This window comes from Amaranthus tricolor, chromosome 3, assembly GCF_026212465.1.
Source record: "Amaranthus tricolor cultivar Red isolate AtriRed21 chromosome 3, ASM2621246v1, whole genome shotgun sequence".
Taxonomy (NCBI): domain Eukaryota; kingdom Viridiplantae; phylum Streptophyta; class Magnoliopsida; order Caryophyllales; family Amaranthaceae; genus Amaranthus; species Amaranthus tricolor.
Window position 1 is genome coordinate 30,016,237 of NC_080049.1, and position 23,405 is coordinate 30,039,641.

The window sequence follows — 23,405 nt, forward strand, 5'->3', positions numbered from 1 at the left end:
AATAATAATAATATTAACAAAAAGAGAAAATTATTTAAAACTACCTTTTCTATACCCTTCTTTGCAAAAAAACTACCTTTTGTAAATTTTTTTGCAAAAAACTACCTTATTTAAAGTATTCTTTGCAAAAGACTACCTATTAACGGTTTCTTAGTGTTTGACTGTTGAAACTGACGTTGACCATCACGTGCAAGTCACGTGATGTATTAAAAAAATTTATTTTTTTAAAAAGTAACAATAATAATAATAATAATAATAAAAATAATAAAAATAAATAATAATAATAATAATAATAATAATAATAATAATAATAATATTAATAATAATAATAATAATAATCATAATAATAATAATAATAATAGTAATAGTAATATAAAAATAAATATAAAAGAAATAAAAAAATAATATAAATTATAATAAAAATAAAAATAAAAATAAAATTGATAATAATAATAATAATAATAATAATAATAATAATAATAATAATAATAATAATAATAATAATAATAATAATAATACTAATAAAAATCATAATAAAAAAAATAAAAATAAAAATAAAAATAAAAATAAAAATAAAAGTAAAAATAAAATAATAATAAAAATAAAAAAATAATAATAAAAATAAAAATAAAACAAAAATAAAAAAAATAATAATAAAAAATTAATTAAAATAAAATAATAATGATAATAATAATAATAATAATAACAACAACAATAATAAGAATATTATTATTATTATTATTATTATTATTATTATTATTATTATTATTATTATTATTATTTATTATTATTATTATTATTATTATTATTATTATTATTATTATTATTATTTTTATTTATATTATTATTACTTTTATTAATATTATTATTATTTTTTTATTTTTCTTTTATTTTTTATTTTTAAATTTTATTATTATTATTATTATTATTATTATTATTATTATTATTATTTATTTTTATTATTTTTATTATTATTATTATTGTTACTTTTTTTTAAAAAAAAAATTTTTTAATACATCACGTGACTTGCACGTGATGGTCAACGTCAGTTTCAACGGTCAAACACTAAGAAACCGTTAATAGGTAGTCTTTTGCAAAGAATACTTTAAATAAGGTAGTTTTTTGCAAAAAAAAAATTACAAAAGGTGGTTTTTTGCAAAGAAGGGTATAGAAAAGGTAGTTTTAAATAATTTTCTCTAACAAAAATAATAACATTAATTATACTCATAACAATAATAACACAAACAATAATAATAATCATAACACTAATAACAAAACAATATTTAAAAATAAATTAAAGAACAATTTAGTAACAATAACAATAACAACAACAACAACAACAACAACATCACCAACAAAAATAATAAAAATAATATTTAAAAGAATATAAAAAATTTAATAATAATGAAAATAGAAATAATATTTAAAGAATAAATTAAATATAATAATTAAAACAAAAAAAAATTTAATAATAATAATAATAATAATAATAATAATAATAATAATAATAATAATAATAATAATAATAATAATAACAATCACAATAATAACAATAATAATAATAATAATAATAATAATAATAATAATAATAATAATAATAATAATAATAATAATAATAATAATAATAATAATAATAATAATAATAAATTACCTCGATTATTTGTTTGCGGATTGAATTTCTTAGTTTTCGCTCCAAAAATTTTATGTTGTAATTTTTTTAAGTGTGATAAAGGAGTTATTTAGTGAGATTAGTGTATAAATAAGAAATTTTTAAGTCCAATGGCAAATTTATAATTTTTAAAGTCCAGGGGAAAATACGTAATTTCATTGGGGGTGGCGATAAAATGAAAAGGGTGGCGATGTTTAAGGATTGTATTTTGAAAATTCCACGTGACTCTGAGTTTTTGGCTTTTTCAAAAATGTGTTTTTAAATCCATATGGTGACCTTCAACCTTCAACTTCTCAATGTGGTAGATAAACTGTTAAGTTTTTGATTAAATTAAGTATTTATTTTGACTGAATTTCAAAATATGTGGTCAATTAGGATAATCACGATGTTTGTTTTTTTGAAAAAAATGTCATCACATTGGGTAAAAATAGAGTAAAATTAAAAAAAAAAAAATTCTCATTTGTCTACCACGTGGAAAAATTGAAAGATCAAGATCACCATGTAAATTAAAAAAAAGTTTGTCTACCACGTAGAAAAGCCAAAAATTCATAGTTATCACATGAGATTTCCCACAATTTTTTATTTGATCTTTTTATTCTAAAATAAATTCACAAGACAACATTATTTTTGTGGTCTTATATGGTGTTTTTGAGAAAATAAATTATGAAATAAGATAGGAAAAGATCAATTTGATCACCATACTAATCAAGTGGTGGTGTTGGATAAAGAACATAACTATAATTGAAAACAAAGTTTAATGGAAACTCTTTAGTCTTTATAAACGTTTCCATTGAATTGATCTATAAATTACCTATGATCACATTATAATAAGCATGAATTAATTTTAATTCAATTAAAATTAACGTTATTTGCTTCAGATAAGATGTTTACCCTTTCCCTCTTCATTAAAATAATAGTAATGAATATTGAGTCTTTCTAAATCTATAGTACCATTCATTTTATATGGATATGTCATATGTGTAATTACATGTTTAAGTGAGTTTTAACTTTCAAATAACATAATTCATATAAAAATTTATTGTGTACTTATTATCTATTATAATTATTTTTTCATATATAATAATATGTATATAATTTATTTATATTAGTTTATTTTTTAATGTTTTTTTTAATGGAGATCCTTGATGTCTTGAGTCTTGACTATAAATCCAAATAATAATAATAATAATAATAATAATAATAATTTAAAAGAAGAAAAAAATTCCCATGATGAAAGGAATAACGTCCAGGTGCATCCTCCCTTCACGTCTGACCTGCATCTACCCGTTCTTCTTCTATGAATCAATCAAACTTCCCCCCATCTCTTTCATTTTTCCATCATCCTTCTTCTCCTCACTTTTCACTCTACAATCCCTATTTCTTTCTTAGGGTTTCCTTCCTGTTTTTGGTAAATTCACATCTCAATCTCAATTCCCAATTCTTCAGTCTTCTTCTTTGAGGCCTTTGATTGTTGATACTTGTATATTTTCTTAAATTGTTCAAAATTGTTATTGATTATGGATTTTTCTCACTCTCAATCGAATCTTTCTTTAGGGTTTCTTTCTCACTCTACGCATGCTTCCGCACCGATGCCATACCCTAATCGAAGTTTGGTTAGTGATGATTCTATTTCGTTTCAGATTGAATCGAGGTCGCGCGAGTCATCTATACCGATTTCTTCTATTCCGTTGCAATTGTTGGAGCAAACTGCTCAAAATTGTAGAAACAACGCCAATGGAACTGTTGAGGGGAGAGAATTTGTTGATGAGGATGCTGAGGATAAAGAGGAAAGGAATCACGTGGATGATGAAGAAGTTGAAGAATTTCGTATTCTTGGTCATCCCATGTGTCTGAAACGACGTCGTGATAGGGAGGATTCGGTGTCTTCTTCTACATCAACTGCAAAACGCGTATTTGTTGATTCAAGCCTTGATTCGCGTCGTTGTGCTGTTAAATCATGGGGGAATCAATCCCTGCGATTGGCTGATCCTGAAATATATGATATTATGGAAAGAGAAAAGCTAAGGCAATGTAAAGGAATCGAATTGATTGCTTCAGAGAATTTCGTGTGCAAAGCTGTGATGGAAGCTTTAGGTAGTTTCTTAACAAATAAGTACTCAGAAGGAATGCCTGGTCAGAGGTACTATGGAGGAAATCAGAACATTGATGACATTGAAATTCTCTGTTGTGAACGAGCATTGGCTGCTTTTGATCTTAGTTCTGAGAATTGGGGTGTAAATGTTCAGCCATATTCATGTACCTCTGCAAATTTTGCTGTTTACACTGGGCTTTTACTTCCAGGAGATCGAATAATGGGTTTGGACACCCTTTCCGGAGGGAATACTAGTCATGGTTGTTATACTCCGAATGGAAGAAAGGTTTCTGGAGCTTCAATTTTCTTTGAGAGCTTACCTTATAAGGTTAATCCTAAAACTGGGTATGTAGATTATGATAAGCTGGAGGAAAGGGCTCTTGATTTTCGTCCTAAGATACTAATATGCGGTGGTAGTTCTTATCCCCGTGACTGGGATTATGCTAGGTTGAAGCAAATCTCTGATAAGTGTGGCGCCATTTTGATGTGCGATATGGCTCAAATTAGCGGTCTTATTGCTGCTAAGGTTGAAATTTTTGCTATGTCTCTTCACTTAATTGCTCAGCTTTTATTGTACTGTTTTTTTTTTATTATTTTTTATCTCATGGTTGTTGGTACTAGCATTTTATACTGCCGGTTCCTTGTGCTTAATCATATGGGTTTTGGTACCATTGCTGTTAAGAGCGAAGCATAAGTTTGTGAGCATGAGTTTTACTGTTTAAGGGACTATGGTTTATACTTGCTTGCTGTATTCATATTTCTTGATTCACTTGCGAGGCTGAGTACTTGATATTTTGATGCATTTTGTAGCTCAGTATAGTATTCTCTTGATAAATTTTTTTGGAGTAAATGTTATTTTAGTTGGATGATTGATCAAAGGTAGGTAGGATTTGATTTTGTTTCTGATTTGCTGTGGGGCTGAATGCTTAAAAGGTAACATTACTGGCATATTAGGTGATTGTTTATTCTTTTTGTTTTGTTTTGTTTTTTTGTATGTACTATGTGTGTGTGTGTGTCGGGGGGAGGGGAGCACAATGGAAAAACAAGGGCGCATCACCGTATCACGACTATACTACGAAGTTATTTGAGTTTGCCTCGACCAAAATTAGGCCGCATAACTGCAAAGTATCCGCATTGGCTGCGACATCCGTTTCGTGACCACTACAACGTATGTTTGCACTATGGGGGTTAATCTGTAAGTGAAGATGTGACATGGACATGTTTGTTGAAGGATGTGTTAGACGTATGCGTTCAGTACTTGTTTGCTAGTCATGTATGCTCACATATTGCCATTTTTTTTAGTGACTTGTATTCCCTATATTACTCTGAATCTAATTCTTATGTTTCTTAATCTTTGCAGGAATGTATCAGTCCTTTTGAATATTGTGATATTGTTACGTCTACAACTCATAAGAGTCTACGAGGTCCTAGAGGAGGAATAATATTTTATAGGAAGGGCAAGAAACCAAGGAAGAAAAGCTTGTTGTTGAGTCCATCTGATGATTGTGAGCTATATGACTATGAGGATAAGATAAATTTTGCTGTTTTCCCAGCTTTACAAGGTGGTCCTCACAACAACCACATTGCTGCGCTTGCTATTGCCTTGAAACAAGTTGCTACCCCCGAGTATAAGGCATACATGCAACAAGTTAAGAGAAATGCTCAGGCTTTGGCATCAGCTTTATTGCGAAGAAAATGTCAGCTAATAACTGGGGGAACTGATAATCACTTGCTACTTTGGGACCTAAGGCCCCTTGGTTTGACAGGTATAAAGCCATCTGTTATTTACATCTTGTAGCTTTATGTTACCTACATAAGTAGATACTTCAGTGTCTTTTGGAAACAAACCTAGGTTTTTGGTGAATAAACATGCTAACCTCTTGGCACCAGGGAATTCATAATTCAGATTGTGTCCTTATGCCCGTAATTGAGCAAAGAGGAATACTGTTGATTAAAATTGTAGATATGCACAAATGCTACTGATTAAGACTAGTAGACCTCCTATTTTAGACAAAGTTGCGAATTCACCATTGTCGTCGTTTTGGATGTGCTAATGTTGGTCCCTCAATTCTATTATGCTGTTGCCTGGTGTTTTTGAGCTTTGGTTCAGCTAAGACCTTGAAATCAGGAGAAACAATTCATGTAGATTTGCATAAAGTTCTTTATATTTAGTAAGAAGTTTATAAGTTGCTTCTGATGTTTCCATCTTTCCTCGTCTTTTTAACCTTTAATTTGCACGTGCCTGTGGTATTTTTCACATTGAAATCGTTTATCCTTTTTACCTTATTAAGTATGCTTATGTATGTAGTGGTTTCTTTTTTTCTTATTTAATTGAACAAGTTTATTGACTTTTTCATGAACCTATTTAGGTTATTGATGCCCGTCAAAGTGAGAGAAAATGTTGCTCGTCCATTCTTCCTCCTCCCTTTTGCTTAGTAATTTTGCCCTATTTTCCTCTACTTTCTCTCCATGTTCTTTTTCTCTACTACCATGGCACCCCCCGAAAAGTCCCTAAATTAGTTAACTAATTATGTTTGCTCATTTTAAGAAGACCTCCCCTTTCACTTGTACGAGTTTTTAATATGAGTATCCCTCCAATGACTACTGTACTAAATAGACCTTTAACTTTACCCCCTTGAGTTTCTTGATTCATTGGTCCCATCAAGACATAGGAGTGATAAGAAAACTGATTTCAAGAATTAGAGTACACATAACACACAAACACATGTTAACTAGGTTGGTGACAATTTCTCCCAGAACAGGTTACCTAGCTATATTTTGGAAGTATATGGAAACTAGAATTTGCTTATACAAGACATATTTTTTCCTAATGGACATCTACAAATTTATTCCATAACCAGACCTATTCTTGAATTTAAACCTTGTGAAGACGTACACCTCTTGTTCTCATTGTAATCTTGCTTTCTTATAATGTAAGGTATAATTATGCATTTGGCCTTTTGTTTTCTTATATTTTTGTTACTATACAAATTATTATTGATGCTGTCACTTTGAGGTGGCTCATACCATTATAAGTGTATCACAGTATACTGTACTCCTGTTGGTAATTACTTTTTAGGATGAAGAATGCTGTCTGTACACCTATGTTTGATCATGCACTGAAAGTTGTTTATTATGTTCGCAAGTGTGGAGTTCTTGTATGTCTTTCATGAATTTAATTTTCTTCTTTCATGTTATCAGGTAAGAACTTTGAGAAGGTATGTGAAACATGTCACATTACTCTAAATAAGGTTGCTTTGTTTGGTGACAATGGCACTATGACACCTGGTGGTGTAAGGATCGGTAAGTATTTATTATCTTTGTCTCGTAACATTTTAAGTAATCAAATGTAGTTAAATTTCTAAATACGGTGTTGCTTTTGTCAGGTACCCCTGCAATGACAACAAGGGGCTGTGTAGAATCTGACTTTGAAGTGGTTGCCGACTTTCTTGTTCGAGCTGCCCAAATCACGAGTTTAGTGCAGAGAGAGCATGGAAAAAAGCAGGAATGCTTTCTAAAGGGTTTGCAAAGCAACAAGGACATCATCGATTTACGTTCTCGCATAGAAGCTTTTGCTTCTCAATTTGCCATGCCAGGGTTTGATGTGTAGTCGTGAATAATACAAGTACACCATCCTGCTTTTTCAATCTTTTCTATTTAGAAGTACCAAGGTCACCCACCATTTGCATAGTTCACCCTTCTCTTTTCACCGTCCTTCGATATGGATGATTTGTTTGATCTTCTTGATCATGATCGACATGGCTATTGGTCTCAGCAGGCGGGATAAATTTTGTCTTTGCTCACACGTGATACAATAGATCCTTGATACAATAGTATCTAAATCCTTTTTAGGTTCTTATGGCAGCATAGAGGGTTTCTTCTTAATTGTTGTTTCACCATTTTATTTATGTACAGTCAAAATCAGGTATTCAATACATTGGTACAGCAGTGAAGTTATACTTTGAAGTTTAAATTCCTTGTATTTATTTTTTTTTTCTTTTTTTTGATAAGGGTAATTTTTCTTTTTTCTTTTTAATTTTTAAATCTAATATTCCCTCCAATTCACTATTGATGTCCCATTTACTTTATGCACTCTATTTGATGCACTTATTCAATTTTTAATATCTCTAATTTTGCATAATTAAAAATTATAGAAAGTTGATAAGAATAATCCTTACATTGAGACGAATCAAATAAGATTCCACTTTACTATGTTTTAACTTATGGATTAATAATCAAATACACATGAGTAAGATGAATAATATCCAAAAAGTAAATGGGATATTAAACGGGATATTAGTGCTGAGTTGGAGATATTATGTAGAAGGTGATGAATAGAGTTTATGGAGATTGTCATCGAAAATTTTTGATGATACCAAAGATCAAAAAATCCTGGAGAAGAAATTAAAGGTCATGAGAAAGATGGGAGTATTATTAGGTGTTGTAATTATAACTTTTCCATAGAAAATAGAAATGAATATCGTTAAACTTATGTTACCCAGATTCTTCATTTTGCTTCACGTACCCGTATTCGGTCCTTGATGCTCAGATATTGATATGAAGCTTAGACACTTCGTAAAATTAAATATTTAGACGTATTTGATACTTAAACACGTATCAGTATCTGACATCAATTCCGAGTCTAAGTAACAACTATTAACTAAACCCACCTACCAATAGTCTTTAATAATGGTGTCTAGGAGACTATTCATATGATTTACATCTTAATTCTTAAACCTCCATCAATACTTTGGTGTGGCAGTTGGAATTAGCTAATACTCCTGAAATTGTCATCGAAAGTGACATTGTAAGAGTCGCAAATTAGGGACCGAGGAATTACTAGTTTCACACAGCTTTTAAGTTCTAATATTCTCAACGGGCCACTGAATATGCAATAAAGAGTTTTAACACATACAGCTAACCTAATGTGGGCATTCATATAAAGCATTTATAAGCCAAGCTATCATGAAATATTACATTTGTTCCTTTATTTTAGCTCTATTTTCTATTTTAGGTCTCCAATTTGATTTTTCTATTTTTTATTATTGGCAGTGGTTCACCTTCACTTTCATAATATCATCCACAAAGTCATTATCATCCATATACATCTTTGAATTTTGACTTTGATAAACAACCAACAGAAAACAAATCAACCATTAATTTACCAAATATCATTATTATTAACAACTAGCGAATCAATCAATACTTTCAGTTAGTCAAATTAACCAACGACCATTTCCAAACAAACCCATGTCATTAGAATAGGTTAAGGCATTATGCAAGCGTTCATTAAAATAAATAAGTAAAAGAACAAAAAACACTCTAAGAGTATCTAAAAAGACACAACACAACATGTTATTATCATTACCAAGAGACGGTCTCACTGAGAGACGCACCTCATATATGGCTTAAATAGCTCATCTTGTATATATTATGATAATATAGGCTCTTTGTTTGATGTCATCTCACCGAGAAACGATCTCTCACAAGAGTAGTTATCCGCCGAAAGAAGTACAGTAAAGGAGAATGAAGTATAGACCTCAAACGCCATTCATCCTCTCAATAACACTGATAAGACCTTGAGTCCCAAGCTTTTCATCACCGTTAGCAACCATCCCAGAGAATAACTGCTTAGTCAGTGAAGCACAAGGCAATACAACAATCTTATCATCTTCCTTTTCCCCTTCAATGAAATCAACTCCCATACCCATGTCTTTCACCATGTACTCAGCAAACGCACCAGGTTTAAAATCCTTATCAATCATCCTTTGTCCAAAAAGATCCATCACCATTGAACCTGCTGCACCTCCTTGCACAGCTTCCATCCAGTGATTCCTTTCTAACCCTACTTTCTTAGCAAAGGTCAAACCTTCACTCAAACCAAGCAAATTAGCCCCAACCACAATCTGATTAGCAATCTTACAGCTATGCCCATTTCCAGGACCCCCCATATAACTCACTTTACTACCCATAATTTGCAATAATGGAGATAACCAACACACAATAGACTCATCTCCAGCAGCAAAAATAGTCAAATTGCCATTTCTAGCACCTAAATCACCCCCTGAAACAGGAGCATCAACTGCCCAACAATTCTTTTCACGAGCAGCAGCATATATCTCCTTAGCTAATTCAGGGTGGCTACTAGTATGATCTACTATGACCCCATTTGGGTTCAAACCAGATAAAACTCCAGTATTTTCAGACAAGACAATTTGTCGAACATCTTGTGGGTGTCCTAACATGGTGAAAACGATATCACAAGATTTAGCTAAATGGGCAGGAGAATCAGCAAGTTGAGCACCAAGTGAAAGAAGGGAATCAGCTTTTGAAGGATTTCGAGCGTAAATAATAAGAGAAAATCCAGATGAAAGAAGACGAGAAGCCATGGCAGACCCCATCACACCAATACCAATCCAACCAATTCTAGTGTTTGATGGTGTTATTGGAGAGGGATAAGAAGTGCCCATTATTGAATTTAGGGAGGAAAGTAGAAAGTTTACTTAGAAAATCAAATCAAGAGAAGGGAAGAAAGAAGAAGGAAGATTTTGAAATTGAATAGTCCAAGGTTGACAATGGCAATGTGTTTGTTTTGATGGTAGTTGGCGTTGGGGAGAGTCATGAACAAGATGATCTCAAGATTTTATTTTTGCTTTTTTTTATTTGAGGTTAGGAAAAATAAATCATTTTGTTTGTTTGGATAATATCATTATTTAACTTTTATTAGGAGAACTAAATTTTATTTCAATTTGAGAAAATATTATTTTTGAGGTAGATGTTTAATTCTTACTTATTTCTCTGCTCCTTTCAGCCTACCACGTGACTAAAAAAAAATTAGTTCTCTATGTTAGTGTAATAATATTATTTTGGATGAAATGTAAAATTTAATAGGATATGAAAATAAATAGTAGCATTTTTTAGTTTTCTTATGTAATAAATGAAAATAATGCAAAAGTAAAAGTCGGACTAAAATAACAAATAAACTATTCAAATACAACTAGGACCATATATTTTTAAATTCACAAATTTACCATTAAATAAATATTTGTGCTCCAAACTACTCTTTTTCTAGTTTTAACGTGCATACATACTCTTACAAATCTACCCCTGAATATTTGTGCTTCCATGCTATTCTTTTACTAGAGCTTTAGCTTTCATACATACTCCTCAACAATTTTGAAGACTCAAAACTATTTAAAAACCTATACCAGTCCTACTTGACCTTAAAACATTCATTTTCCTCATTTGTATTGATTTTCGCGTAAATTGCACGTATAACAAATATTACATGACAAAGAGAGTATAAGGGTATTATTTCATTTTTACACAAAAATCTCATTTACATTAATCAGTAATCACCCACTTTTCTATTGATATGGCTTCACTATCTGCATCGATGAACACAAATTTCTTGAAAAACACCTCAAAGCAACATTCACATAAAATCTATTAATAAGAGTAAAGTTACATTCACTCATAGACCATAGTCATGGCCGGGGTAGACAACCATTAGCTTTGAGCCTATCAGGATATCTTGAGAAAAGGGAGCAGTCCGCACCATTCACATATTTCTAGGTAGGTTTTAACTGTAATTCATCCTTCAGCCAAAAAGTCCGAACACCAATAAATGAAGACAAACAGCAGCTAAAATTTATTAGAATCACTTATGCAGCATCAAATAATACCTTCCAAAGATTTTATTTCTGTACACATTCTTATCAGTTCTATTATGATACTCTATGCTTGTACATTTGTAAAGAATTAAGCACACAGTCATATATAAGTAGTCTAGACGACGCAATTGGACGTTACATTAGCGGGTATCTGTACTCGTTAGTAAAATGGGTTGAACTTTCAAACAAAAACACATTGAAAAGGAATTGTGATTCAAAAAATGAAGAAAAAATGACCTCCAAGCTGATATCAGAATGTACAAGTTATTGCAATTGACTGAAAAAGAATTGCTCTTAAAAGAGAATTGTTCTATGTATGTTTACCATCATAAAACTGTGAATTTTTTGAAGACTTGAAAGTCTCTAGGAATGATTTAGCTTTCTTCAACTCCTCGTTCTTTCTAGATTTGTCCCATTTACGTTCCACCGCTAGAATTTCAATGACACGAGGCAAGGCCCGACCAGCTGCATCAGTATCCAGAAAAGCAAGACGACATCTCCGAGCAATAAAATCAGTTGCAGACTCACAATATTCATATCGGGCACAATAAGCAACTTCTGCTTCCAGGAAAGGGTATCCATGAGCGAGACGCTTGCCTAAACCTTCATTCTGCAGATAGAGGACACAAATTGAGCACAAGAAAAATCTTAAATATCTAAAACTGAAGAAACAGAGGAAAAGTATAAAAGTGCATTTTCAAAATTAGCAACGAATAATTTGTGAAAAGAAAGTAATAAAACGTTTAACCTGAGCAATTGAAGCCACCCGCTCAGCCAAGGTACCATAGGCTTGAGATAAATGCTTTGCAACAGCAGTGTCCATTACACCAGGAACGATTTTTCCACCATAAGTCCTCTTCATTCTGACATACTGCTGAGAGATTACAGTAAAATAAGCATGATCCCAACCATAGGCACCATTAAGTTTCAATTTGTGGGTCATGCATTCATTGGCTGGACTTAGCTTTCCAGACTTTATTGCAGCATCAACAGCATCCTCAGCCATGCTGAAAGCAATCAGATCACATTCATAACATTATTATATAGAGGTTAGAGAACCAGAATTTGCAACGGTACTAAATAGCAAAGATCAGTTACGTGTAAGCGGGCAGCACTGCTAATAATAATCGACTACGTAATACGCACTGCCATGCCTTAGGGAAGGAGTCGTACCATGATGCGTACTTGCTGTAGTTTTTGAATTTTGCTTTTGGATAATTTTGACAAAAACTACCTTGTAAGTTGCTCCTACATTACACTGACATTGGAATGACTGGTGCCTCAAAAGAAAGTTTTTGACTAAATCCAATGGGTGTTTTTAACTTCTTTATGGCATCTGTAACCTGCTCCATCAAATATTAGCAAGTGCCAAATCTCCTAGTTTAATTCAAGTAAATACCATATAGAAAAATTATACTTGCGATAATTACATTATCAAATTTTTTCACATAAAATTAAATTTTGAAGGTAGTTTGTTTCTCCCCAAAAAAAGAGATTTTATTGCAAATTTTTTGAATCTAAAATATAGGTCAATGGCAGGAAAAATATAAAAAAGGACAACTCGTAAGATTGTTTTAAAGGTGGCTCCTTACAAAAAAAAAAAAAAAAAAAAAGAAACAAGTGGTAGCCTTTTGCAAATGAATTATAACGTTATTTCTCAGAATTTTTAAAGGTAGCTCCAAGCAAAAAAAAAAATAAACTTAAAAATTTTATCGTTCATAATTTCCTGGATTCAAACAACTACTATACTTTTTAAGTCCAAAATGTATGCTTTTTTATCCCTTATGACACAGCAGTTGACAGTTTCCATCAAAAGAGTAAAAACATATAATGTCTTTCAGTGAAGGAATGGTCTTGAATGGTGGTTCGTCCTTTAATCCTTTTTTGCACCATGGTCATGGTCGAAAGTAGAATACAAACCAGCATACCCATCATAAGTAGGCCTCTTATTAGACTGTTATAATCACCATCTAAAAAACATCACATAGGAGCTCATACTTTTAAGAATCAATACAGAAACTCACAAGGCATTGCTGACGCAATGTGTGTTCCTTTGATCATCTAGCCACCTTAATCAATATGAACATGGACATTGTGGTAAGAAGCTCAAGTTTTTCCACTAAGTCTTTTGCTCACACAATTAATCTCGCTTCCCCATCGATGTCATATGACATGTTTCCCTTTGACTTGATTTCTTTTGCTCCAGGTCATATTCAACGCAGGATTTCGTTTGAAATAGTTTCCCTTTGATTTAATTTCTTTCTCAATGGAATTGCATGGAAGCTATGTCACATAAATGAATCTACATTTCGAGAAACATTTGTTAATGAGCCGCATCTTCATCTTCCTTTACATGACGTTCATTTTATGAACTTTTGGAAAAATGGTAGTTCACCAACTTCCCCACGCTATTAACATTATAAGTGTTGCCTAATATTTCACCGCCATTCTCATTTTCTTCTTACCCCATGCTTTGTCTAATAAATGGACGGATGTTTAGAGGTGATATCATGTCTGCGTCTAAAGAATTATAACAATTGAATGCAGGGAGAAAGGAGAGGAAAGAAAGTGAAGAGAACTTATTGTGAAAACTAATGGTTGCAGGAAAGAAAGGAGAGAAAAGAGAGCAGGTTGTTTTTTTAAATAAATATCTATTAAGGAAGGAAAATAATCAACACTATGTTTGGATAAGAGGGAAATGAGGGGACTGCATTTCCCTCATTTGGATCCCGATGGGAAAAGGGAGGGAAACGGAGGGAAGGGAATTGGAAGGAAGAACTCCTTCACATTTTAAACAACAAATCCTTCCAACTTTGGAAAGATTTGAAAGTAAAACACACCCATTTTCCCTCCCGTTCCCTTCCCTTCCCTCCTTCCAAAAAAATTATCCAAACATAGTGTAAATGACTAATTCAAATAGGACACTTGGTCTACCTATTCAACCAGTTACGTCTCGTGAAGGACTATTTTTAGAAAACAAAAGAGGTAAATGTGGGATTCCTTAAAAGCAAACAAAAGGTGAGATTTTTAAAATTGGAACCTACTTTTCGAAATAGGTACGCATAATTTACTAGAAGATAAAAGCTTTTGAAAAGAGAGAATGCTCTTATAGTCTAATTATTCAATGGCAGCAACCAGGAATGGCTCTTACACTATGTTGGATTAGAGATGATGAGGGAAAAGAAAAGAAGGGAATAGAAAGGGAGGGATTGAAGGAAAGGAAAGGAAGGGGAGGGAATGATAAGGAAATCTTTCCTTGTTTGTTTAGGAAGGAAAGGAAGTGAAAAACTATTTTCCTTCCAAATCTTCCACTTTAAGAGGTACTTGATCATAGAACTAATCCCTTCTTTCTAAATCCTTCCCCTTATAATTTTTTATGCAAATAAAGGAAATTGTGTCCCTCCATATTCCTCCCTTCCTTTCCTACAAATCCTTCAACATAAACAAAATGTAAAGTCAACAAATGTCCAGCACCTTTCATGAATTGACAGTGCTCATATTATTCCATGAGAACACAATATTTCATGTGGAACACTTCAGAACTTGAAATGGACAAACTTACGCGCGGTAAAGTTTTATAGAAACAAATAAATACTGACTGGGAAAACATTAGTAGTGATCAGTGAAAAATATGATGCTTCCACTTGATTAATTTGCCCAAGAGAGAGAAGGTGAATGGTAATAAGACGCCTAATTAGAGATTGAAAAGTGATGAGGAAAATTTCAAGTCTATGAAAGAGTATCAGACTCCTTTAAGAATCATCCATATGACACGATATGTCTAAGGGCTAAGGTTTCATATGTAACATATCAATCAAAAAATAAGTTAGAAACTTTTTATTCCATTACCCAATAGCGGCTCCCATGTGGATGTTGGGGGTTTCTTGTTATTGACAACAAATAAGTTCTTTCTGATAATGAGTTAAAAACTTAAAAACAATAATGGACCAAGCAATTAGAACTATTCTTAAAATTTTTTGTTCAAATACCTAAACATACACATTGCAAAAGTCCATTTATAGTTGAAATGTTGAATCCCAAAAACAAAATAAGAAGCAAAATTTCACCTTCAAGAAGCAAAATTATTTTAGCATAAACAAAGAGGATACCTTCTATAGGTGGTCCATTTTCCACCAGTAACAGTGACTAAGCCTGGATAATCTTCACAAACAACATGATCACGAGAAATGCTTTCCGTGTTCTTCGCTCTTGGATCCATTGCTAAAGGGCGAATGCCACTCCAGGCAGAGAGAACATCTGTACGACGTACCTACCCCCAAACAGAATTGCCATATGTTAGATCATTGAAACTAAAACTAAAGGACTATTGAGCAACTCTCAAACTATGAAGTGATACTATTGAACAGCTACCCTAGTTATCTTCAAGGAAGGTGACATCATTGCTTTCTTTGGGATCGTCTAAGTAATCTTACTTTTCATCCCTCAGTTATAAAAGTGAGTTTTCAGATTATTTTGTCCTCTACCATCCCCTTTGTTATTATTCTTTTCTATATATCATTTTTCATGTTTAAGTAAGTCCATGATTACCCTAGTTGTTTAGTTGTCTTTCAAGTTTCAACTTTCAACTACAATCAATTCATTTCATATGTTAGGGATTGTGATTAGGAAGAAAGATGCTACAGATTAGCAAAAGGGAAAGGGTGCATTCAAATTAAGAATATAATTTGGTTAGCCAGAGTGTTTTTTTATAGGGAGAATTTTATTAATCAAAGAAAAATTTACAAAAGAAAGGATAAGTCCCAAAAACAAAATAATATTACATTAAGATTTTCCAATCACTCCTACAAAGATCTCCTAGCGCCAATTTTGAAAACAAGTCATTGCCCTTTTCGCAAATGTGGCAAGGAACTTAACTCTCTCCCAAAGCTTTAGCAAGAGCATATTCTAGCACGCATTTAGGATTTTTAGAAGGAAAATAGTATATAAGCAGTTGCGAAGAGGCTTGCGTGACAAGGCAAGTCAAATATAAGAAGTTTGTGGAAGAATATAATATTCTTCTACATCCTTTTATCACTTTGTTTGACATTCCAGTTCATATTTCATAGAATACATCCAACTTACTATATAAAGTATAAACACTTAAAAGGTGTCCTCTGCCTCCCTATAATTGTGCCCTATAATTGTGCAAAATACAACAGATATCCAAGACAAGACCAAAAAAATCATTGAGACTACGTTTGCACCTGAAATTTTGCAGTAAGCTTCCAATATTGTGTCTTGATTTAGGAAGCATCTACATAAACTTAAACTACCAGACACTAAGATATTAATTGGAATCCTAACCCATAGCCAGTGAGAAACTATTTTTAGTAAGTAAAGCATAAGGTAAAATGGACTAAAGATTTAGTTCTTTAGTTTCGGATTATAATGGACTAAAGCAGAATGACTCACTTAATCATGTAAACTTCTTATATATGTGAAGTTGCACATAATATTTGCTATTGGAAACAATCTCTTTGTTAGTTTTATCATTAATAAGGGTAAGATTGTATACATCCAACCCTCCTAAACTTCACCCTAGGTGGAAGCCACTTAATGACATTAGGGGAATGAGATGTTGAAAGCAAAGTAAAAAGCCACATATATGGTTCAATTACTAAAGCACCGAGACAGAGCATCTATTGTCTCGAGAAAGTTAAGTATAAAGAGGCACAATAAAGTACCACAAGAGTACTTCAAGAGAAATGAGCATCCTTTGAGTGCTAAATAAAATTTATTGTTCTTCAAATGTTTCAAAATTTAAAAAACTAAGTTCTTCACATAACATAGTAAACATGCATTATTGCCATAATTCAGGAACCATTCATTGATTTCACATATCAGATTCAGAGCACTAGTTCAAGGAGTACTAGTGAAATGTTAGTCATGTAATATGTTTAACATGTAGGTAATATTTATCAAGATGAGTGGGTTAGTGTGTAGGAATTCACTTAGCAAAGACCAAATCGATGGTATTAAGGAGAAAGAAAGAGGAAATCTATTGAATAAAATAATAGAATAAACAAGTATTCTGGTGTTAAGGGGTACAAACCAAACTTCTGAGTTCGCGTTGGAAGGTGTAATGGGAAGAGATGAATAGTATTATATTTTAAACCTATCATCAAGATACAGTTGGAAATGTGAGATTTAGTTTTGTTTTGTTTTCAAAATATGGGTCCTTTTAAGAAATCCAAACATTTTATTACCCCGACACTATGCAATGGCTCTCACATAAGTGGGATTAGGGGGATTGAATATACACAACTTTACCTTTGTTAGTGGGAACAAAGAGACTATTTCAATTTAATCCGCAGTAACAAATATCATGTACAGCTTCACATAAATAAAAAATGAAAATTTTTTATAACCTATTTATGACCCGTTTTGAAATAGTCCATTTTAATATAATCCCATTGTAATAAGGAATAATGTCCTTTATTAGAAATAAAATACGTAAGCTAAAATTAAACAAGTAAAAAAGAAAAAGAGGGTAAACTAAGGATTTGGCTTGTCAACTTATAGAATTCGAATCGACTTTATTATAACTTATTGAATAGTGAGAATGTAAGAGTGGAAGTGACAGAAAGAACTTCAGGATTAAATTATTAAGCTTATAAAAACAAAACATAAGTGAACAATAAAAAGACAATTTGGGGATAAGAGTTTCTAACCATAGTGCAAAAATAAGGCCGCATCGCATCACACGCTCGCGTTGTAAAGGTTTCAAAAAACAAACCAATATTTTCAGCGTTGTAAAGGTGTAAAAAAGTCGCGTATTGGGCCTTATCAAGGAGTATCTCATACTCATAACCAATATTAAGGTATTTTGATAACCGCATCACTTCTATAACTGCATCGTTGTTTCGTTACCCGCATTTTTGCACTATGGTTTTAAGTTTTAACCCTTAATTCTAGACAAAGAGAGCACATGATTTTGTGTGGGTTTCATGAATAATTACATCTCAGCAAAATTTGGATTGAATTTCCTTTTGTAACTTTTTTTTTGGCAAATTTACCTTTTCCCTACATTTTTAATTTGCAAAAGACCATAAACAATTGTAGTTTTCAGCAAGATAATTACATCTCAAAACACGGATGTGTAAACTTTCAAAAACTTTAGTGGACAATTTTTAGTTTCAGATGACAGACTATATCAAATGTCTCAAAATGTAGTCTTTTTCCTAATTCTTCCCGTAGTAGGTAAATATTGAATTGTTTCAAGTCTGCCAGACATTTCAAAATTTTAAAATAAGGCATCAAAGTCATATATTTTCATTAGGTACATGCTTTGCCTTTCAAGTCACTTTTACAGCTCTATTACATAAATGCTTCATATCTTTTAAAGTACTGTCCCTACATATAGCAAACTTCTAAATGATGTCAACAACTCATTCTGAACTTGCAGCAGATAGATCTACCAACTCTTTGTAGACTATATATAACTGACCCTATGACACCTTTCTACAATGATATTTACCAAGGTTAATAGAGACAGCATTTCTAACCTTAATATTGAGGTAATCCGAGATTGCATCCAAAATAAATTGAATCTCATCCTCATGTGGTTCTGGCAGCATTGTTATGATGGTACCAGAATCTGTAGTCCCAGCTAACGTCCTTCCCAGCCATGGAAGCATGAAAACGACACGTCCATCCTTAGTTTTAGGTACGATCAACCCCATCCCTTCAGGTGAATAGTAGTCAGGGAGAACAATATGTACACCGCTGCTAGGACAGATCATGGGTGGAGCAGCCTTATCCACTAATTTACGAACAAAGTCACAAAATGGCCCAGCAGCATTTACCACAACTTTAGCATATGTATTGAACTCTTCACCTGGTTTACTAGCAAGTAAGAATCACCAGAGACCGTCTTTGTACATAATATTTTAGAAGATAACACTACACACAAAAAACATATAAGTTGTGGCTATGCAAACATCGTAACTTCATGAGATGAGAAATTTCAAAGTGGAAATCAATGTCACCCAGATGTTGCTAGAGAAACTGAAGGTATGGAAAGAAAAAGGAGGACCAAATATGTGTATCCAAAATGGTAAAAAAGATCATTTTCAATTACCCCTGACCCTACCCCAAATGGTCAGCTACTTCAAAAACATAACTACATAAGTTTTACTTTGAGTTATTGATGATGATGAATGTCTTGAAAGCTGTTGTTCAGACTCTTCCTTTGACTCAATACTCATGTTTAATACTAGACACTCCCACATGAATATGGACAATTAGCACTGCATTTCAGGCCAAAGTCGTGTAATTTCACAAAATAAACAAGTCAAATACTTTTAACACATAATCGCGCCACACGTACTTTAAGTCCATATAACATAGCTAAGATCCATTAAAAAGATGAAAAAAATAGCTCCAACAGCTTCCACTACGGAGTCATTTGCTTGGCATAAATGTATAATATTCTGTGTTGCAACCAGCAACAAGATACAAAGACCACCCCATACATTCTGACTAGGCATTTCACACTTTTTTGAAGTTGACCTCGATGTCCCTGTACAGACCCCTTATAGCCGTTTCTTATCCTTAAATAGTACATACATAACCGTGCTCCCAAAAACATAATCTTCAACCCTATGAGGACCACTTCCTAACCTGTTCTCTTCTTTTAAACAGACAGGCAAGATTATGTGTAACAAGACGCACATTCAAAACGGATGCCAGAGGAGGGCAGTCATGACTGATGAGGCCAAAAACAAAAAATGAGGCCAAGGAGAGAAAATGTAGGCAAGGATAGAAGCCCAACCACATTGGTGACCAGAGATAGAGGTGAGACAGCCAGCACGTGGAAACTATGAAGTTCACAGATATTACCAAACAGAATTTCAGGGATAGATATTTGATATATTATAGGAGCAGCAAACATTTGATGGGTCTAAAGCTTTGACTACTCCCATTTTCTTCATCTTTTCATCAATATTTGTAACTCCTAAACTATCTTTATATCATCGTTTCGAACTATATCCCTCAAGGTATGCTCACTCATCCATCGAAATATACATATCCACTACTCCCATCTTTTTACTACGATCTTTTCTAAAAGCCCAACATTTTTTGTTGGTCCAATGATAGTTCTTCTAGCTTAATCATAAAGAATAATAATTTTGAAGACAATCATCATTCATCATTAATGAAAAGATATAGAGGCCAATAATGATGATTTCTAAAACAGATTGATCACACAACTAAAGGTTGTGTGTCATAGAATCACTCCAAAAGAAAAAATATCCTCACAATATTTTCATGAGTTCCCCCTCTCTACCATGGTGAAAAAATGTGATTTTTGGGGCGATTGCAGTAACGGTGGTGCAGTGTCGAGCCTCGAGGGAATGGTATGAATATGCACTGGGTTGTGGTTTCGGTAGTAGATATTTGTTTTGATGTGCATATTGGATATTATTTTAAATTTTGACCTTTTAAAGAATTGAATTATAGTTCACAAAGAGAGGGTGACATTAGATTATTGTTGGACATACACTCATACAAAAACAAAATCCTCCATTACACCAAAAATGTCTTAAAAGAATGTTTTTGTCAAGCATACCAGAGAGATTGTCATGTATCCTTGCACCAATTATGCGCCCGTCAACTTCATCCTTCAGTAATGAAACAACTTCAGCATGATTAAACATAGACGCACCAGCTAAAGCAGCAGTGCAAGCCAAGCCAACATTGAGCCGAGAGTCATTCATTTGTCCATCATAATAAACTACAGTGCCCTTTAACCTCTTATCTTTCCCTGTTCTTCTAAGAGTGGGAAAGAGCTCAATAGACTCTAGTGCTGAGTAATACCGTGATAAATGCAACAATCTGGGTCCTGCAACAAGATCGTACAGTTTCAACCCAGCCCAGTAGTATACCACTTCAAGCCAATCAAAACATGGTGTCATGCAAGGCAAAGAGTGACACAGATGTGGAGCATTATCAATCATCAGTTTACGTTCCTTCAGAGCATCAAAGACAAGCTTCAGCTGCCTATAATCAACATTAAATACAGCTTTCTCCAGGTACCGTACTCCTAAATATCAGTTGGCACAAGCAAGCAGTAAGTATACCATACACAATAGAAAGCAAAAAAAAGTTATGGAAACATACTGAACATGCGATTGTAGATAAATTTGTTTATGAATTATACAAAATAAAGCCATCTTTTCCAAAAAAACTATAGCTGAAAAGCCAATTCAAGTTCACTTCCCACTGAGAAATTCCTCTATGTTGACAACAAGAATTACATCCAGCACATAATATTGAATCACATCAGAACACTTTACTTGGTGTATTCCTATGCTTAGTGCAGCATAAATTACTTATCTTGGCAACAACACGGAGCTGAATAGATACTTTGCTATGGATTTACAAGTTCAAAAAAGTGTTTTTACTGATCCTAAACATCAAACGGTGAATTGAAACTCATTTGCCTTTGAGCTAAGAAAAATGTAAGGCATTCGTGTTTTTGATTAGCCCAGTTTTAAATAATTTGCCAGCAGATAATGTTTGCAAATTGTTTCCTCATTGGTGTTGCCACTAAAATGAACCAAAATCCTAAATTCTACAATGTACATCTAACATCCTGGAGATAAACAATGGCATCTCATGAACATCAAAGTAAAGATCTCTCAATTATACTCTTGACAGTATCGTTCAAATATGACTTAAAATCTTCTAATCCTCGCTACACAATGTGTCAGATGGAAGTATATGCGATTTCTAATATGTTCTGTTAGTGGCAAGTTACATATTCAGATACTACTACATAAACCTCCTTCCTTATTTACCCTCAGTATTTGGAGCTTTCATTACTGTAACACCATGAATATAAACGGTGCGGATGATGACTAACATATACAATGATAATTGATAAGTACTATCAATCATTTTAAAGCTTCTGATCACGACTACGGATATTACAGATACAATCCAACGTAACGACGTAGCCATTGGTGTATTTTAATCTGTGTTATTTCATTGTCAATGTACCCCTATAATCCTATTAGTTTTTACCAAGTCCTTAAAATAAATATGAAAAAAAAAATTCACTCAAAAAAGTATAAAAAGCACAAAAAACAAACAAAAGCGAGGAACAAACCTCCATGGACTAACTTAGTAGACCTAGAAGACGTCCCGGAAGCAAAATCTTCTCTTTCCACAAGGCCGACGCGGAGACCTCTTGTAACTGCGTCAAGAGCGACACCACATCCAGTTGCACCTCCTCCGATAACGAGAACATCCAGTGGATTTTCAGCTGTGGCGTCCACAAGAGATGACCGATGAACTGTCCGATTCGGCACGATGATGTTTGGATCAGCGATTCTAGCCTGGATTGCATCCGATACTCTGTCGTTGGACGAAAAGGATTGAGATGGCATGGTGAAAATGATCGTGGCAGCAGTTGTGGTAGCGGCGATGGCGCCGATCCGGCGGAGTGATGCTGCCGCCATAGACGACGTAGAAGGTTGATCACAGAAGAGCAATTAGATGGAATTCTACTTATGTGTCATGATTGGTTTACAGAAATGAAATTTTAAATTTGGATATCTCATTTTTACTCATTTTTACTCATTTTAAAGCTCTCATCTCTTGACTAATAATAAAATTAAAAATTTAAAAAAAAAAAAAAAAAAAAAACAATGGTCAGACTTTTATAATGAGATCGTAGCTTCGATTTGACGATAAATTGATGTAAATTTTTTGGGCTTTTCTTGTTCGACATCATCTCAGTTTAAGATAAATTTATATAATGAATTTTTTAAAAAAATTGTTCACTTTGAATCCATAAGTGATTGTTTAAAACAGTCTAAAAAAAATAATTTTACTATAAGATCGTCTTGTTTAACAATTTATGAAATTTTTTTATCAAATATCATTACTCCTATTAAATAAAAGGGAATGACCACATTGACATTTGTTTAGAAAGATTGAGCTTTTTACGATGTTTACCAAAACA

At 32.9% G+C, this 23,405-nt stretch overlaps 3 protein-coding genes across 3 annotated transcripts; 1 reads left to right on the forward strand and 2 right to left on the reverse strand.

Annotated features, from left to right (window-relative positions):
- The first annotated feature begins 2,885 nt into the window (after positions 1–2,885).
- Positions 2,886–7,734, forward strand: LOC130808964 (serine hydroxymethyltransferase 7-like). Its single transcript, XM_057674538.1, has 4 exons — positions 2,886–4,287; positions 5,122–5,527; positions 6,963–7,064; positions 7,148–7,734. The coding sequence occupies exons 1-4, from the start codon at positions 3,187–3,189 to the stop codon at positions 7,369–7,371; spliced, it is 1,833 nt and encodes a 610-aa protein (XP_057530521.1). The 5' UTR covers positions 2,886–3,186; the 3' UTR covers positions 7,372–7,734.
- Positions 7,735–8,996: 1,262 nt separating this feature from the next.
- On the reverse strand, positions 8,997–10,533 carry LOC130808965 (probable 3-hydroxyisobutyrate dehydrogenase-like 2, mitochondrial). Its single transcript, XM_057674539.1, has one exon. The coding sequence runs from the start codon at positions 10,229–10,231 to the stop codon at positions 9,302–9,304; it is 930 nt and encodes a 309-aa protein (XP_057530522.1). The 5' UTR covers positions 10,232–10,533; the 3' UTR covers positions 8,997–9,301.
- A 450-nt stretch (positions 10,534–10,983) lies between these two features.
- LOC130808963 (glycerol-3-phosphate dehydrogenase SDP6, mitochondrial-like) lies at positions 10,984–23,056 on the reverse strand. Its single transcript, XM_057674537.1, has 6 exons — positions 22,548–23,056; positions 21,006–21,479; positions 18,940–19,271; positions 15,544–15,704; positions 12,183–12,441; positions 10,984–12,044 (listed from the first exon to the last, which is right to left on the reverse strand). Exons 1-6 carry the CDS (start codon positions 22,897–22,899, stop codon positions 11,745–11,747), a joined length of 1,878 nt encoding a protein of 625 aa, XP_057530520.1. The 5' UTR covers positions 22,900–23,056; the 3' UTR covers positions 10,984–11,744.
- Between the last annotated feature and the right edge of the window lie 349 nt (positions 23,057–23,405).

What these genes read in the sequence shown, in the direction of transcription:
- LOC130808964 (XM_057674538.1), top strand. Translation starts at nt 3,187, where the DNA reads ATGGATTTTTCTCACTCTCAATCGAATCTTTCTTTAGGGTTTCTTTCT. An exon ending in GCGGTCTTATTGCTGCTAAG is followed by an intron (nt 4,288 to 5,121) that starts GTTGAAATTTTT and finishes TAATCTTTGCAG; the next exon opens with GAATGTATCAGTCCTTTTGA. An exon ending in ACCTGGTGGTGTAAGGATCG is followed by an intron (nt 7,065 to 7,147) that starts GTAAGTATTTAT and finishes TGCTTTTGTCAG; the next exon opens with GTACCCCTGCAATGACAACA.
- LOC130808965 (XM_057674539.1), bottom strand. Translation starts at nt 10,231, where the DNA reads ATGGGCACTTCTTATCCCTCTCCAATAACACCATCAAACACTAGAATT.
- LOC130808963 (XM_057674537.1), bottom strand. Translation starts at nt 22,899, where the DNA reads ATGGCGGCAGCATCACTCCGCCGGATCGGCGCCATCGCCGCTACCACA. An exon ending in GATACATGACAATCTCTCTG is followed by an intron (nt 19,272 to 21,005) that starts GTATGCTTGACA and finishes CTAGTAAACCAG; the next exon opens with GTGAAGAGTTCAATACATAT. An exon ending in GGGTGGCTTCAATTGCTCAG is followed by an intron (nt 12,045 to 12,182) that starts GTTAAACGTTTT and finishes CTCTATCTGCAG; the next exon opens with AATGAAGGTTTAGGCAAGCG.